The following is an 18213-nucleotide window of genomic DNA, read 5'->3' on the forward strand; positions in this document are numbered from 1 at the left end:
TTTAATGGGCGGGATTTTAATAAGGAGCAATTTGGTAAAAAATAATAAGCTTTTGTATGGCTCACTGTTTTTGCAAATCTTTTCAAAAGGTATTTGATTTTGTCAATAGTTGTTGTAACTTTATTAATTTTTATGCAAAAAGCTCAATCTTTTATGCATAGAGATACCAATATTATTGATTGCTTTGGATCCTGGTTCCAACTCTTATTAAGGTCAATGGATATCCATTTTACTTGGTCTAGGTTGGATGACCAAGTGATTAGATCCTTGGTCAATGAGGCACTTGTCTCATTCTGGTGAGGTCTTCCCCCCAACATTCAAGTTTGTTAAGTTCCCACCTCAAAACAAGGAAGGGATTGTTGGGTTGAGACCTATATATATATGTAGCTATCTCATAATGATAGCACATACATGAAAAATCAAATATTTTGAGAGGTTAAGAAACCTCCAATCATATTCAGCCCCAACCAAATTTGGCAGTTCCTTTTTGTCTTTTTGCAAGAGAGGGTTAGTGTCTCAGATCTATTGTGTACTGGTCGTTGTTCTCTCTTGTTTATTTGCAGGTTTGGAGAGCCCAAGTATCAGCCGTCCATCTCTGCATCTTCAAGTTCAACAACAATTGGTTCCATAGCCCACCAAACAACCATCGTGTTCACTTCACAGTATGGAATTATCAACCTTATAATGAGACCTACCTATGTTTTCAACAATAAACTAGGGTTGTGTTTAATACCATTGCCACTTCTACTTAGTAACATTTTATCTTGTCAATACAAATTTTTGAGAAATTGTTTTGTCATATCACACCAGATAATTACTTCCACTAAAAAAGTATAAGTTTTGGATCAGGTGTTGGCATTTGCAGTAGAAACACCAAATTTGATGTTTCCTTAAAAAACAATGGTACTAAAACTAGAAGTAGCAATGATACCAAACATAACCTAGATAATGACCTGATTTCTGTATTACTTATGGGGTTGTGAATCTGAATTATTTCGTTTTTTATCTGACCTAGTTTCATTTGATACCCATTATCTATATTATAAATTTATGGTAATTTTTTTTCTTTTTTGACAAATAGATTTTTTATTTGATTTAAGAGATTAAATTGGGTTTTATTTGTAATTAATACCCTACTTTATCTGAAAAATGGGCCCTGCACCATTTAATATTTTGTATGAGATTTACTACATATATGATAAATTTGATTTGGATTTCTTATTTAATTTTAAAAAAAATAGATCATGCTTTATTTATATGGATTTAAAAAAATAAAAAACAATTAGAAATTTACAAAATCAGATATATTTTGAATAAGGGCAAAGTGTTAGACGAGGGTGGCAAAGGGGAGCCATGGCCCCCTATGCCCTGAAAATCCCCATTGTCTATCTATTACTATATATTAAAACAAAACTGGCCATGTGGCCTCTCCTTTCTCTCCTTTCTAGTAGGAATAGCAATTTTCCTATCCCCGACGGGTACCCAACTTCCCCAAGCCGATGGGGTTGGGGATGGGGATGGGGAATGAGATCCCCGCCCTAACCCCAATTAAATATATTAACTATATATTATTATATATCAAGGTTTTAAAAACTGATTTGACCGCTAGTTTTCGGGTCAGTGGTTCGACCATCTGGGTTGATCGGTTTGGGCGGGTTGATTTATTTGACCTATTAGGGTAAGAGGATGATGCATGTATGTATGTATGTATGTATGTATGTATGTATGTATGTATGTATGTATATACACACATTACTCATTTTATGAGAAAAGAGAGAAATTGTTGTCGGTTGGGAAAGGAAAGAAAAGAAAGAAGAAAGGAAGGAAAGAAGGAGGAGGAGGAGGCGGTTCACCGGTGACAGTAACGGAGCAACGACAGTACCAAAGCAGCGGCGACAGCGGTGATGTTAACAAAGCAATGGCAACTTAGATCTCATAGATCTCTCAGTCTCTCTCTCTCTCTCTAGATCTCTCAGTAGTGATTTCAGATCTAAGATCTAATTTCAATCCCTCCCCCATCTCTTGATCCCCTCTCTATACATGCTCTCTTAAAAAAATTAAATAACAAATATTTTATTAAGCCATGAACCATTGCCCGGGTCAAACGGTTTAGCAGTTTTACGACTAATTCAATGGTTTTTTTTCAGAAAAAATAGTCCACTTGAAAATCAGACCCAAAAGTATGGTCGTTTCCCGGGTCCAACGGTTCAATTGTCCAATCTGGTCTGATTTTCAAAATAATGTTATATGATATTATTTATATTATTTAAATATATCAAAATATATTTAAAATATTATTTATATTTTAAATCTTTTATTTATTTATATATATATAAAATATTATTAACTACAAAATTTTGGGGATCTGGGTCCCCATAGGAACCCATTCCCGTCAGGGATTGGAGATGGAGGACAACTTTTATCCCCGACGGGGATTTATTCCAAAATCGGGATCGGGGATGGGGAATATGATCCCCGCCCCATTGCCATTCCTACTTTCTAGTATCTCTCCTTCATTCCTTTATTAAGTCTTTCAAATTACCAATTTAGCATGGCCCTCTCTAGTCTCTTCCTTCCTCAACCCCCAAGTAATATAGTTGAAATCAAATCGTGATATGGTAGAAAACCACCTAAAAAAATTCCTAGAGCTTCTCCTCTTCCTTTTCTTTCAATTTTGGATATCACCATCTCTCACTTTTGGACGACAAAATAGGGGTGGATTGCTTCCTTCTCAGTTTTGAATGACAAAACAAGGGTAATATTCTAATTGTCCTCATCTCTGGAAGACAAAACAGGGATGGGAAGGTACAATTCTCTCTCTCCGTTTTGGACCAAAAAATAGGGGTTCCACCTTGGTTCCTAATTAATAACCACCAAAAAATCTACTCGGTGTGTCAAAAACATTTTCTCGATTTTTCTTTCATTTTAGTTTTTAGGTATGCCAAGCAACTGATGATGTACATGGAACGTATCATGTTCCACCATAGATATGAGAGTAAGGCTGCATTTGGGGACGATGCAAATGGAGTGTAAATCCTGGTTCAGGGTAAATTTGCAATCTCGTTCACTTTTGCCTATGTTTGGCAACATTATATTTATATATTGACAAATGACAAATCAATGCATATTTACATTGAAAATAAGATGTAAAAGTACAATAAAAAAGAAGTAAATTTGCATTAAAGTGGGATTTTGATAAAAAACAAAAAAGCATATGCTTTACTAGACTTCTTGTTTGCATCCATTTCAGCTAAAAGTCTGTTTGGTAAGAGGGTAAATTTGTCAGTGCAAAACTAACCCAATTTTGCAATTTATATGAACCGTTTTACACTCTATAATTTGCATTCACACTTATTTGCATCGTTTCCAAACGCAGCCTAATGAATAAAGGATGATTCATTGTTTGTGAAACTCAAAGCATAGAATGGAGAGGATAGGAGGTCAAGGACAGGAGGTTGTGTCTCTTCAAGTACTAGGAAGAGAAGTAAGTTTTTTTTTTACATGGAAAACTAATATTCCAGTTTGCAATGTATCAAGTGTGGAAGATGATGGTATCTAGGTTGACGGGTTGTCTTGGGTTGGTATTTTGGGTTTGTTATTTAAAATAATGAGTTTTTGGCTTTTGTAACTCTTGGACTTTGCAAAAGGGTCAATTTCAACCCTAAAGAATAAAGGAATTTTTATACTTCGGTCTACTCTTAGGGTGGAGCTAAGATTTCTAGGGGTGGGCTGAATCCTGCCCATGGATTGATGCCAAATTTACGGGCAGGATGTGGTTTATAGGGCGGGGGAGAGGGAGGGTACTAATAGACTAGGAGGGGGCTGCAATTCAAATTTCTGAGGTGGATTGCAATCCACTTATCCCAAGAATAAAAGGGGTCATTTTCGACTCTAGATTTTGATGAAAAAGCCATTTGTAAATAAAAATGGATGACGTTTAAAGCAATATTAATAGATCTCTTAAACAAGATTATGTAGCACTGCTAAAGTTTGAAAACCAATGATGAACCCACCTATGTCATAAGTCACCCTAACAAGACCATTTTTCTATGGTTTTCTAGATACCCATTTCACAATATCAATGTTACGATGAATAAATTTGCCCAAATTCCACAACTCATAAGTCATAACAACCTAGCACCCTGCCATGGTTCCCATATAATCATATAATCCAAGACTAAAAGCCATAAGACTTAAGAAAACGACTAAAAAAGCAATGAGACTAAAAAATCTGTTGAAGGCATAAAAAAAAAGACTAAAAAAAGTGGATGAATCAATAAATAAATTATAGAATACCACCTTAAACTTTGGGGATATTGATAGTTAGCCCTCCAAACTTTCATTTATTGCAAAAACTTTGGGCTCCGGCAGTTTACTTTCAATGTACTTGTTAAATATTTATATTCCAAAATTCCCTTTTAGAATATATGGGAAAATTTATGATACAGGAAATATATGATATGGAAAGAGCTTTGACCGATCAAAACCCACTCATGAATTTTGATAATTAACACCTGATTCACTATCACGTTTATGATTCCAATTTATTAGTCGGTTGTTTTTCCGATATTATATCTTTTCTATATCATAGTCGAATCCATTTATATTTCAATGTACTTGTTAAATATTTATATTCCCGTTTGATGGAGGAAACTTTTTTTGTTTTGATCATTATTTTAAAAACCGGATCAGATTGGACGGTTGGATCAGTTGATATGGGAATCTAAGAGCATTCCAGATCCAAATTGTTTTTGAACATTGGAATCCATATAGTATGGCAACACGTCAAAAGTAAATCGGGATCTTCTACCCACAAGAGCTCTATTCATACCTACCCACAAAACACTACAGCTGTGCAGCATCGGAACATCTCCCCATGCATAATAACGTACAGGTAGAGGAGATGTTTCCTATGTGTGGCTATGTCATGTGGATAAGATTAATGGATAGGAAATTCCAACTGGTCAAAAATGTCCAATTGGTTATTTCCTAAGTTTTAAAAACTGACATGGAAACTGACAACTATGGCCATTGCTTTTCAGGTCAACGTTTTGATTGCCCAGGTTGAATGATTCGGACGGTTTCATAAGATTGGCATATTAGGGTTTTATTACTCTTAGTCTTACAAAAAAGAGACATGTGGTTGTTAGCTGAGAAAGAAAAAAGAAAGAAAGAAAGGGAGAATGATTGATCAGTCCAGGTTAGAATTTTTTAGTCCCACCGTACAGGGGGGATGAATCCTAACAGTGAATTGATGCCAAATTCACAAGAAAAAAAGGAAGGGGAAAAGGGAAAAAAAAGGAAAGGAAAGAAAGGAAAGAAATGAATAAAGGAAAGGAGGGAAAGAGAGAAAGAGGGAAGAAGGAGGAAGAGGGAAAAAGGAGGATCATTTGACGTTCACCAGTGATGGAGATGGCGATGGCGGTGGCAACAGCAACAGAAAGCGCATTAGCAACCATTCAGATCTCCCTGTGATCTCAGATATGAGAACTGAGATCTCAGATTTGAGATTTGAGAGCTGAGATTTCTCTCCGATTTGAGATCTCAGCTCCAATCTCTCTCTCTCTCTCTCTCTCTCTCTCTCTCTCTGCAATATGGTTTGTCTCTCCCCATCTCTCAATCTGCATTTAAATGCAAACAGCTGTCTTGGTCGAACTGGTTGATGGTTCGACTGCCTGGGCCAGCGGTTCTTTGACCAAATCAACGGGTTTTGGCCTAAGAATGAGTTAAGGGTGAAACGGAACTAGTTACCTGAACGATTTCTGGCTCAAACAATCCAACCATCTGAGTCAATGATGGTTCAAAAATACTGGTTATTTCCATTCTTATGAACTCTTTTCAGCATGTGCTACCAACTTTAATTTACACCGAGTGAGTGATAAATCGATAATTAGGAACGATAATTTTGTGGTAATTTTCAAATACTCTTTTTGTCCTTAACATAATAGGACCCATTTATCAAAACCTGTGGCCGTAGGATTTGGGATGGGCTTGGAATTTTAAATTAAAGCTCTGTTGTTTGGGTTTTAACATTAGGGTAACTGATACCCAAACCCAATTTACTTGTAGTGTGAAACCCAAAAAATTTGTATTACTAAATATTGTATTAATGTGCTATATTATTCATGTCTCTCATTAAGTATTAAAAAGTTTTGAGAATGTGGTATATTAACACCCTAGGTAATGGAAAACTTAAATATTGGAAATCTGCAAAAAAGAATTGTTTGCAGACGGTTATAGACAAAAAAGAATGGTCGTCTACTAGGGGGATTGGGATGTATCATCCAGTGGCTTCCAGCCTTCCACATTGAAGAAAAAATAATGCATCTCTTCTAACCATTTGACAATGAGTCAATGACCATTCTAAAGAAAAGTGGCATGCTGTATAGTTTTGGTTAGGGAAACCTGGGAAAAGAAAAAGAAAAAAAAATTTAAAAAGTATATAACTGGAAATATATGACATCTGAAAAATTTATGACCAACCAACTGCTGTCATAAACGTGTTAACCAATCAGGTGATATCTACAAAAATTAGTCGGTGGATTTTGATTGGTCAAAGATCTTCTGGTACCATGTCTTTCTAGTTATATAAATAACTAGAAAGACATGATATCTGAAAAATGGGTTGGAATGACGCCATGATAATTGAAAAACCTATAATCAATAAACCAGTATCATAAAAGAGTTGACTAATCAGGTGGTATTCATAAGAATTTACGAGGTGTTTTGATTGGTCAAAGCTCATTTGATACCATGTCTTTATCAATCAACCAGTATCATAAATGTGTCTTTTTGGCATCATGGATTTTTCCTAGGTGTGTATAAGAACACGTGCTATTGTATGTGTGCAAGTAAAAAGTGAAGATACAAGTTAACATTATCCAAATTTAACTTTAATGAAATGCATCAAAAGAAGGTAAGTATCCAGGGCCATATCTATCATTAAATTATAGACATACCATTTCTTATTACTTTTAGGCATGTCTTTTTTGGTCTTTTCCTATCTCTTCTAGCCTCGAAGTTGTGTTCAGGGAGGAGATTAAATACATTGTCGTGCAGCCTGACCATTTGATTTATGTGGGATTTTGGTTCCCATTGACCAAGAATCTCATGTTCAGTTTTCAAATTTATGTGGGCACCAAGGAAAATTTATTTTACTGAGTAAGTGATACACATCTCCTAAGTGGGTAAATAACTTTCTCAGTTCTCACAGAGTTAAAATTTTTAACACTTGAATGAGACAAAAATGCCCTTTTTAATAATAGTTTTTTATATCTAAAATGGTCATCATCTTATTTACCTAAGAAATAAAAGAACATGAGTAAATGCACATTATGCACTTACCCGGATAAGTGTTTCCAGAAAAATTTACCAAAGAGTAAACAGGGACTAAAAGGCTTCTCTGTGCCTTCATCATGCTTTGATAAGATTCAATGCATGTATGGTATGAAACAAGTTCATTTTATTCATAAAAGTAGAAATGAAAACGTGTCTAGTTATATGACACTGAGTCTGTGACCTCTGGTTTTTAAATTAAGTTCTTAGTCCATTAGAAGAAATACTAGTGGATAACGAAGACAACATAGACGATGTAAAGCTATTTCCCTCTAAGAGATGCATCATAAACCATAATACTGGTTAGGTTACTTTTCCTCTAGTTGTATCGCTGGCCATTTGCTTTGCAAAGTGGAACGCTAGAAACACTATTAACCTTTTCTTAAAACCGCTTAGCGAGTCAACAGAAAAGAAGAATAACTGTCTGTTAAAAGAAAAGAATCAATTGCAGGAAAAAGAATGAATGCTTTCTGTGATTTCTCAGTGTATGCTGAGAGAATTCAAATAGACATTGTGAATCTGTGATCTTACATTATAGTACATGAGAAGTGGGTGGATCAGATATGTACTGGATTGGCACTTCTATATCTAATCAAATCTGTAGTTTAGATCAGTTACTTGAGAGATCTATTGTGAAATAAGTAGAATAAAAAAAATGCTGCACAATCAGGTCAATTGGGTCCCGGACTGGAATCTAGTACTGGTACTTTGGCAGATGACAGTTTAACATGTGCTACACGAACAGCACCAAGAAGCCGCTCTGGCAACTCATCTACAGTATTTGCCTACAACAGTAAAGAAACAGCAGCGTCTTCTCAGTTCAAGATAGATCATGGAAAATGTTGCAATAAGAAATAATTACAGAGCCCTAGTATTCCAAAGTAAGACAATTGGGGTATTCAATGCAATGGTTGAGAAAGACGTGGCATTTGAATGCACAGTAATCCCTTTGAACAAAGCAGGTTGACCAGAATAATGTGGCATTGGTAGTTTTCTGTTCTATCCTTGTCAAAAACATTATAACCCTTTTTCTTTTCTTGATAACCTTGTGCACTCGTGGAAGAGGGACTGAGTATCACACAAGAGAATCTGGGCCATTGCAAGAACCAACAAAAAAGAGAAAAAACCCATGAAAACCCCAGGAATTCTGTAGTGTTGAACACTCAATAGTGCAGTTGGTATTACTAATCTGTTTTCAACATCTGTGTATTAACTATATGGGGTGGTTGATTCCATATTGTCCTCATGCTTAGTAAGCACCCATCAGTAATTAATATTAACTTGAACTGCTTTAAGAGGCATTCTAAAACGTGGCTATACTTCCAGGTGTCAAAGCTATGGCATGACAACAAGAGTATACATTTTCCCATCCAATGAGTCCAAGATCTTGTGATTTGCCATCTGTTTGAGGAAGTTATTATGACTAAATCACTGATTGGATATGGCATTTGAATTTCAGAATTTTTAATTTAATCAAGTATCCTATAGGTTATCATGTAAGTAGAAAAGTCAAGTCTTTGCAAGATAATAATTGATTGGTCAAGCAAGTAACAACCTCTGATTTTTTTTTCATATTTTTGAACAATTTTGATCTTGTTTTTATTTCTATTGTCGAGAGGATGATAATTGTGCAGCAATCGTTCTCTTGGAATGAACATTTGTGGTCATGCAACATAAATGGTGAGTTCATGAATATCTTTGGCAGTTCCTGATTCATTTTTCTAGTACTCCTTGTTTGTTAAAAGCAAGACCTTGGTTTCTTCAGTCAATATCTTGTTCCTGCTTTGTCTAAGGGAATTTGTTGGGTGGTTCAACAGAACAATTCATGTGAGCAAGATTTAGTGGCGAAACCTACTTTGTCCACTTCTTATATACACCATTTTTTTTATATTTTTACAGCCAGATCATCCCTTAATACTCACCTGCACAAGAAAAGCCATGTCAACCACCAATGTTGTAATTACACCACAAACAAGCCCCAATACTCCGTTAGCAACAGTAGAAGAACCAATATCAACATCTATCTGCAAGGTGACAATTTCTGTAAGCAATAACATTTTACATATACTACAAGCCAAGTATCTTTAAAGATAAAAAGGTAGTACTTACTTCCAAGTACTTAGGACCACGAATGTAGTTACAATCAACTGCCTTGCCCAATAAACAAGGGGTCCTTCCAACACTCTGGCGCACAATCCATGAGCCCTGCATCATTTTACACCTAGAATCAGGAAAAAATATGGAACACAATTACACAAGACAAAGCCAATAAAGTAAGACAACTAGGAGGATAAATAGATGATCCTGTCCAGAAAATACATAGATATGTACGTAGGTATTCATGCAACTTCCCTAATGGGAGATTCCCTAAATGGATGAATAGATTGAACATCTTTTTTTTTATCATTTGAATAGATGGAACAGCTTAAGATTTGTTTTCTAGATTGTCCACAAACAGTTGGACTATACAATCTTGTGGAACATGGTTCTATTGTCATTTTCTTAGGGAACTTGAAATAAGAAAAGAAAGAAAGAGAAGAATCTTTACTAACAAGTTTGGCTTTACTAAGGATATTCCTAGATATATGAGACATTTAGAATTCCACTCTGGGCAACCCAAAATGTCATCTGGCAGAAACCTTCTTGACAGGTCATGTACGTGCCATTGCCCACATGAACTTCATCTCCTAATGACTGACACATTCCCCTATGTGAAGCAAATGGCAGAGACACAATTTGAACCCCCAAGGTTTTTATAGATACTTGGGTGTAACAGACCAGGAAGTGTAGAGTTCCCAACCACCTTGTTCTCATTGTCTTCTAAGTTTGTTCCTAGATATGTATCAGAAGCATATCTAGACCTGAGTGGAGAGTAGCTATGTCAGATGAGATGGGTGCACTAATATTAAGGGCTTAAAACATGGGAGATTGTTAATTTGGCTAAAGAAAAGGAGATGGTGGATATAAGTGGGGATTCCATCAAATACATGGTTGACGGGTTGATTGAAAGGTAGAACCGTACAAGGCATGATTGGTGGCTAAAGGCTAATACATAAATGTATAGGATTGACTACATGGAGACTTTTGCATCAATTGCAGAGTTGAATTCAGTTCAGATTCTACTCTCTTCTATTTAGTTATTCTTGGCCATTGTTCCAGCTTGATGTTAAGAAAGAATTTTTGAATGGTGACTTGAATGTGTGAAGAATCCAGATGTTGTACCTTATTTCTATAGTCCTTGTTGTACACTATCATGTATTCTTTCTTTCTTATTTTCTCTTCTTTGCCCCACAAGGGCCTTTCTGTAAATACCATATTTTATATATATATTCTGACTCTCTAGGGTGGGGTCAACAGTTTCTGTTTTCACCCTAAACTGGTTGTGCTCTCTTGTTCAAACTGGTTGTGTGACATGGTATTAGAGCAGGTTGCTCCATAGACTGTCTGCTCCATGTTCACTCATTAACCTCTCAAACCTTGCTGGTTTCTGGACTCATCAACTGAAGATAGGGCTGTTTCAGTCAACCCTAATCCTGTTTACTTTGTTCTGCGATTTCAGCAAGGGAAATCTTCATAGAACTCCTTGGGGAAGCATCTGTTCGAAGTGAAACTTTAACTGGTGTGTTGTCGAGATCTGGTTTACCTACTTAGAAAATCTCATCGTGATTGGACAAGTATTTGGGGAGTTCTGATCTCTCCTCTCTTGGATGGCAGTTTCTGGAAATCTGCATATCAGGTTGGTGAATCTGACCTATCTGCTCAATCGGATATCCTTTGTTTCTGAGAACCCTAGTTTTAGTGTTGCCCTAGGGCCTAGGATACTCTCACTCAATAAACCACTCGGTTGTATTTCGGATTCAGTTCTGGAGAGTATTTTCTCTCTCCAGTTCGACAGTTCTGAAACTCTGCTGGCTTGGATCCATTTTGGCATTTTCTTCGAAGGATTTTAATTCCTTCACAGCTTGGCATATCTCTGTGGATTGCATAACTGAGGTGAATATTGTTTGCTTTGGCCTTGCTGTCAAGGGTGTCTCTTCTGAGGGATTCTCTTGGTTGATTACTGGGACATTAATTTCAGCAGTTGGTTAATCTCTGGATCAAGTGTAGAGATTAAGAAACCTTGAAATTAGTTACCAGGGCTGCTACTTCTCTTGTAGATTATTTTTCTTGATTGGAATGGCCGAAAAGGTGGACACTATTCCAGTGAAGTTCGATGGAACTAACTACAGCATGTGGAAGTTTCATTTTGACTTCTTTGTTGAAGGAAAAGGACTCAAAGGATACTTAAATGGGGCTGTTAATAAACCTGATGAATCAAACACTAAGGCCTTTTCACAATGGAAAAATTGTTTCTTGGATTCTCAACTCTGTTGTTTCTCACATTGCTATTCCTATGAGGAGAATGCGAACAGCCTATGAAATGTATTTTTATTTCAAGAAGGCCTATCATCAGTCCAATATGTCAAGACAGTACCAAATTGAATCTAAAATATTTACCTATTGCCAAGGAGACAAAAAGATACAGGATTATTATGCACACTTTCTTGACTTGTGGGCAGAATATGAATTATTTCACATTGAGCCATCTGATTCAGTAGAGTGTGTTAAGTATCTATAGAAGCACTTTGAGAGGAGGAAGGTGAATCATTTCCTCATGAGACTGAGACCTGAATACGGGATCATTCGGTCCAATATTCTGAGTAGGAGTACATTACCAAATTTAGATTCTGTGATGGGAGAGTTGCTGTGATAGGAGACTAGACTTATGGCTGCTGCAAATCTGGAAGGGAAGCAACTTGAACCTGAGGTTGAAACAGTTTTTATTGCACAAGGGAGTAAGAAACCTGGTGGAAAGGATATGTCTAAAACTTGATGTTATCAATGTAAAGGTTTTGGACATGTTGCTTCACACAACAGGAAGAAGAATGTTTGCACATACTGTAACCAACATGGTCATATCATTCTAGATTGCCCTGTTCGTCCCTCCAAAGGTAGTATGAAGAAGAATCAGCCACGAACTTATCAGGTATCTGAAGGACAGATGATTAACACACCTAGTGCACCCAACATCAAAGGTGAACCTTCTGCTCCCATGAACAGGGAAGAAATATGAGAACTGGTATCCTGTACTATCTCATCTGCATTTTCTGCTATTATCTTATCTGGCGAGTTCTCTGGATATTGTTCCTCTTCCTCACATGTTTGGATAATTGATTCAGGGGCTACCAATCATATGACTGGAGCCTACCCCGAACTTTCAAATAAATCTTCGAAGACCCATCATAAGCATATTGTTAGTGCCAATGGTGAAAAATTGAATATCATTGAGAGTAATGACTTGTGTTTGAAGCTCTCACCCTCGTCTTCACTCTCCCTTACCAAAACCTTCTTTGTTCCCAAACTTACTACTAACCTTATTTCAGTTGGTCAATTTGTTGATAAAGATCTAAACTGCCCTACCATTTTTTCCAAGACACTTTTTGGCCTCAAATCCCGATTTTTAGCTTTTTGTTATTTATAAAAAAATTAAAAACTGAAATAAAAGACATAAATTAGACCTAAAATAAACCATATATATACATATATTACATGTAGAATGTAATTATATATTATTTATCCTATATATGTCTATACATATTATATTTATATTTATATATATTCATTTAAATTGATGACACCACGGTCTAACCCATCCAACCCGGATGGTCAAATGGCTGACCCACGATCCAGAGGAAAAAATGGTTCAGCCTCTGGGTTGGTTTTTAAAACACTGGATCAGTGGTGAATAGTAAAATTTGTTGGAGATTTGCTATTCCTTAAAATGTGGGGAGATCAAATATTTGAAGGACCAATCATTGGGTTAGTCTTAAATGAAGCTTCCTCATTTTGTACTATTTCTATACTGTTCTTTACCACTTAATTACTTCCTCTGATTCTTAATAAAAGATTTTGTTACAAATCAAAAGGGACTGTGTCGTGCAGTCTTGGAAATTGAGAAGTGCACAGTAGAAGAAACAGACCTTGGCAACTGACGGAATGAGCTTCAGCCGGCTGTTGCGGAACTCATCATCACCATCAACAAAACGTTGCAAAAGTGATCCAGGCACCAATTGTTTTGTTACAAAATAAAACACCATACTGTAATGGGTTGACCCTGGCACCTGTAATGATACTGTGTTACTGTCTCTCCCATTCTAAGAAGATGCATAAAATGACATTATAAATAAATATAAATGAGACCTTACCTGCAGATTAATAGCCAGTGAGAAAAATCCCTTTTCTGAGGCAACCTACACAATCAACCAATTGAGATTTATAAGTCTAGGCACAACCACAACTTATGTACTTTTTGTTTTCTTCCATATCAGTACATAGGTCAAGATGTATTTAATTCTTTGTACTTCACATAAATGTTCACTATACCTCACAATTTATAGGTGGGGCAGTTTGGACTCAGATAATTGATGAAGAAAAGGTCATTCTGGGTACAAAAGCTAATGAATAAGAAAAAACCTTAGAAATTCATCTATTAAAACTTTTGTACTTCATTTTTTATTGATCAGTGACTGTTTTATTAATGACCAAATGAGGTTAAGATCATGGAACATGATATATGATGGTGTATCCTGGAAATCAAGAGCAGGGAGGTGCACAGGCCCAGAAGCCACCCAATATAACTAGCAGTGCAACTTGGGCAGGGTTAGCCTTAACTAAACCCAAAAAAGTTGGATAGAGTTGGGTTTGGTTGAAGTTCAGACTGGGGTAAGGGTTGAAAACTAAGAATCAGACATAACTTCACACTTGGTTAGGATTAAAGCCTTCGATAACCGAACCCAACCTGAATGTAACATTCCATTATATTTGTATATATAAATATTATATAAACATATGCATGTATCTATTTATATGTGCTTGATTTGTTAGAAAAGACAAGATTACTAGGAGCAAAACTGGTACACTCTCCTATTGATCTGAATGTCAAGATATCTGATAGTGAGGGAGAGCTCTAAGATGACCTGGGAGATACAGGAGACTAGTAGGAAAACTCATCTCATCATTACTAGACCATACATTACTTTAATGTGGGGTTATTAAGCCAATTTATGAAGAGACCAAGGACAAACCATTAGGAAGTTGCTCCAGGTCAAGGGTTGTTTAAGAAAGGGGAGAATTATCTTTGGAAGCGTATACGGATGCAACTTGCACAAGATCAATCATTAACAAAATGTCTACAACTGGCTATTGCACATTTCTTGGAGGAAATTAGGTTACTTGGAAACAATGTTTTAAAACACGGAGGCGTGATGGGAAGTGTTCCACTACCTGGAGGCATGAGGTGTTGGGGTGATTTGGCGATGTTGACTCCAGCCCAAACTTTATTTCCCCTTCTTTTTCTTTTCACTTTCTTTACTTTCTCTTTCTTTTTTTTTCTTTGTCCTTTTGTACAAGGCATACATGAGGCGCATGAGGCATATGCCTCTAGCATGCCTCATGCAATCCATATTTCTTCTAATCCAGTGTTTCATGAAAAGACGAAGCATATAGAGGTAGATTGCCACTTTGTAAGGGAGAACGTCACAAGTGGAGAAATTGTTACACCGTATGTGAGGTCATAAAATTAGCTAGCCAATCTCTTCACCAAAGGCTCAATCCGTACTTGGATAAATCATATGTAGCAAGTTGGAGCTTTATGACATTAATGCCAACTTGAGGGGGAGTGTTAGAAGTTATATTTTGTTTATTCTTCTCTTTTATACCATGGTCGACAAGGGGCACTTTTGTAATTCCATTCTTTTCTTTTATTACTTCAATTTGGGTCACAAATGTAAGTTTACAAAGCTCTTATAATTCTAATAAAAGTGGGTGGCACTTGGGTTGACACAGCTTGAAATGACTACTGTTAGCCCGATTCTTTCCAACTTCTCTATTCTTCTCCACTTTCTAACAACAAAGATTGATTACAAATGATATTTCTTTTATTTTTCTTCCTTTTTATTGGTCTCTAAGGTTGTTCGCACTTTTGAATCATATTGAATTATTATTTGAATCATATCAAAATGGTAAGCCAATCATCCAATCACCAAAGCCTTATTTGTTCTTTTAGGAAAAGATTTTAAAAAAATGTGATGATATTAATGAAAAATCAGAATGTTTCTAATAATAGTCTAGAATTTTAAACCTAAGGTACATAGTCTATTAATGAAATCTGAAATATCATCAAAATATCAGAGATATTACAAAAAAAATCTTGTTAAATTTCGTATCACCACCTTGAAAAATGGGGAAATTACAACAAAATCTCATTAATACTGCAAACCTTGCTTAAAAGAATAAAAGTTTCAGCTCAAGCATGTCAAAGAATCTAACAAAAAATGAAATTATCCATCAGTTTTCATGTTACCAAGTGCCTAACAAGATACTGTGGTCACCAACTATATTCTATCAATCGCTACAGTTGAAGTCTTTAAAACTTCTAATCAATTGTTAAAGCCCATTGATTTGTGGCTGTTGTTCCTTCATTGGTTATCTTTTGTTTGTTTCATCCACTGTCTGCATTACAATCACACTAAGATTGAACTAAGTCAAACTGTTGTGTTTTTATTAGTATGCAAAATCCTTCATACCCAAGTACTGAACTGGGCTAATCGAGAAAGAGGTCTGAATTGCCTACCCAATTGTGTGAATATGATAAGCCCAGCATGAAGGTCCAGTTCCAGCTCATATTCGTCCAGGCCAGATCCATGCCCAGCCAATTCAGGGCCTAAACACCTCACACCCAACTCAGTTTAGAAAACCTCCTATCAGGTACACGTATGTTAGAAAGCCACATCATCCAGGCACAGTTCATGCCTTAACCGAAGCACGCAATGAGCATGACTCCATCTGATGTATCGAGAGGCTATAAGTAGCATGATCGAGATCTGGATAACAGAAGAGAAAACAGAGATTTCTTCCTCTCTCTCTCTCTCTCTCTCTCTCTCTCTCTCTCTCTCTCTATCTATCTATCTCTGTGTGTGTGTGTGCGTGTGATTTTCAATTTCAGGAGGCTTGGGCCTCCCTCAAAGTAGCTCCAATTTGTATCTTGTTATCAGTTTTTGAGTTCGAGCCTCATCAGAATAGTATGTATTTGATTATTGAAGTTGTATTCTCTAACATTTTACTTCACCTAATAGAATCCCAACGGATGGGGAACTTTGTGCCATTATTTTTCCCTTGTTGGTCCAGAAGATTGCATAATTGGATCAGCATTTGACCTAAGAAATGTCCCATCTTTTTCTTTTTTTGATCAATAACAGTAAAACTTTATTAATGATGCAAATATTTGTGAAGATTTAGATACAATAGGGGAGGTAAAAAGACTTAACTCCCCCACAACAGAATACAAAGAAAGTAAAAAATTAGCCCAGAATATAGCCTCCTTATTCACCCCCTGCTTGGCCAGCCCATCTGCAAATGAGTTGGCAGACCTCTTCACCCAGCTATAGAGTATCTCAATGTCTCTGCCCAACCAACAGAATTTTTTCTTTTCATTGTTATATCTCCACAAGCCACTGTCCTCTTCCTTCAGCCAGCTAATCACCACCTTCGAGTCACCTTCCAAGACCAAGTGTCTGATATTTAGTTCCCTTGCTCTTTGAATTCCTTCCAGAGCTGCAAGGATCTCAGCCCTGAGAGAGTCTCCTTCCCCAATGGGGCCGGAGAACAAAGCAATAATAACCCCCTCCTCATTCCTGAACACTCCCCCAATCCCAGAAGGTCCTGGATTCCCCAAACTACTGCCATCAAAATTCAGTTTTATACATCCAGAGGGTGGAGGGGGACCATGAGGGACTAGGAGACCTCTTACACATAGCAGAAGTAGCTATCTATTTCCAATTTCTTAATAAGTCAGCCACAGGAAAGTATGAAAACTGCTCTGATTTGATCAAATAAGTTTTCCAGGGATCTGTCCATGTCTGAGAAGATTCGTAAATTTGTTTCTTCCCAAAGGGACCAACATACAGCTGCCCTAATGCTCCTCCACATAATCTTCCCTCTCTTCTTAGGCCAACTGAAAAACATAGGAGAGAACAGCCTCTGGATACTCTCAGGAGGATTCCAAGAACACCCAAGGAGGGAAAGAGCTCACTCCCAAACAGTTTTAGCAACCTTACAAGAAACCATAAGGTGGTAACCAGTTTCCCCATCAGCTTTACAAAGAGTACACCAATTAGGAAGTAAGCAAGAATTGGGTCTCTTTTTTCGAAGTAAATCAAATGTGTTAAATCTTTCCAGGAAAATTTCCCAACAAAAACTACCAACCCGAGGAGGAATGGGCTTGCTCCAAATCTCTTTAACCGGAAAGGACACCCCTAATGTGACAGGAGGCTGAGTTAGAGTTTCAAGAAACGAAGCACAAGAGAAAGTGCCTAAGGTGGAAGGAGTCCAGAATCTAGTATCCTCCTTATTAGGATCCAGAAAGACATTCTCAAGGATGGATAACAAAGATAAGATGCTTGTCCAAGTCTGTATCCCTAATTGCCCTTTTCAGGCCTAGGTTCCAACCAAAACCAGAGGTGGAATCTAAAGGATCTAAGAAAGAAGAAATAGGTTCATTTTTCAAGTCTGACAAAGCATACAAGGAGGGGAACTGGTCCTTCAGAGGTGAATCCCCTACCCAAGTCTGTTCCCAAAATTTTATTCGATTACCAAAGCTAAGACCATACCTGACCCAGGGGGAGAAAGATGGAAGCAAAGCATGAATGGATTTCCAAGGAGTAGTTGTAGCCCTTGTAGCGATTCCCGGATCCCAACCGTTGTCTTCCGGCCCATGTATGCTAGCCACAATCTTAGCCCACAACTTATCTTTTTCCATTGTAAATCTCCACAACCATTTCC

The 18213-nt window shown here is 36.9% G+C and overlaps 1 protein-coding gene and 1 long non-coding RNA gene across 6 annotated transcripts in view; one reads left to right on the forward strand and one right to left on the reverse strand.

Annotated features, from left to right (window-relative positions):
- The first annotated feature begins 419 nt into the window (after positions 1-419).
- LOC148801756 (uncharacterized) lies at positions 420-6140 on the forward strand. Its single transcript, XR_016084563.1, has 3 exons — positions 420-662; positions 4693-4894; positions 5043-6140. It is a non-coding gene; the product is annotated as an uncharacterized LOC148801756 (long non-coding RNA).
- Positions 6141-7756: 1616 nt separating this feature from the next.
- The window catches only part of LOC104586852 (protein ENHANCED DISEASE RESISTANCE 2-like), a 76860-nt gene continuing 66403 nt past the window's right edge, over positions 7757-18213 (reverse strand). For all 5 annotated transcript variants that reach the window (XM_010244218.3, XM_088900448.1, XM_010244221.3 and 2 more), the window contains 5 exons: positions 13581-13625; positions 13356-13496; positions 9445-9540; positions 9258-9359; positions 7757-8120 (listed from right to left, as the gene is read on the reverse strand). In XM_010244218.3, coding sequence (XP_010242520.1) covers positions 8007-8120; positions 9258-9359; positions 9445-9540; positions 13356-13496; positions 13581-13625 — 498 coding nt within the window. In that variant the 3' untranslated portion in view covers positions 7757-8006. The remainder of the gene's footprint in view (positions 8121-9257; positions 9360-9444; positions 9541-13355; positions 13497-13580; positions 13626-18213) is intronic.

Source organism: Nelumbo nucifera, chromosome 3 (genome assembly GCF_055504915.1).
Source record: "Nelumbo nucifera cultivar China Antique chromosome 3, China Antique-T2T, whole genome shotgun sequence".
Taxonomy (NCBI): Eukaryota; Viridiplantae; Streptophyta; class Magnoliopsida; order Proteales; family Nelumbonaceae; genus Nelumbo; species Nelumbo nucifera.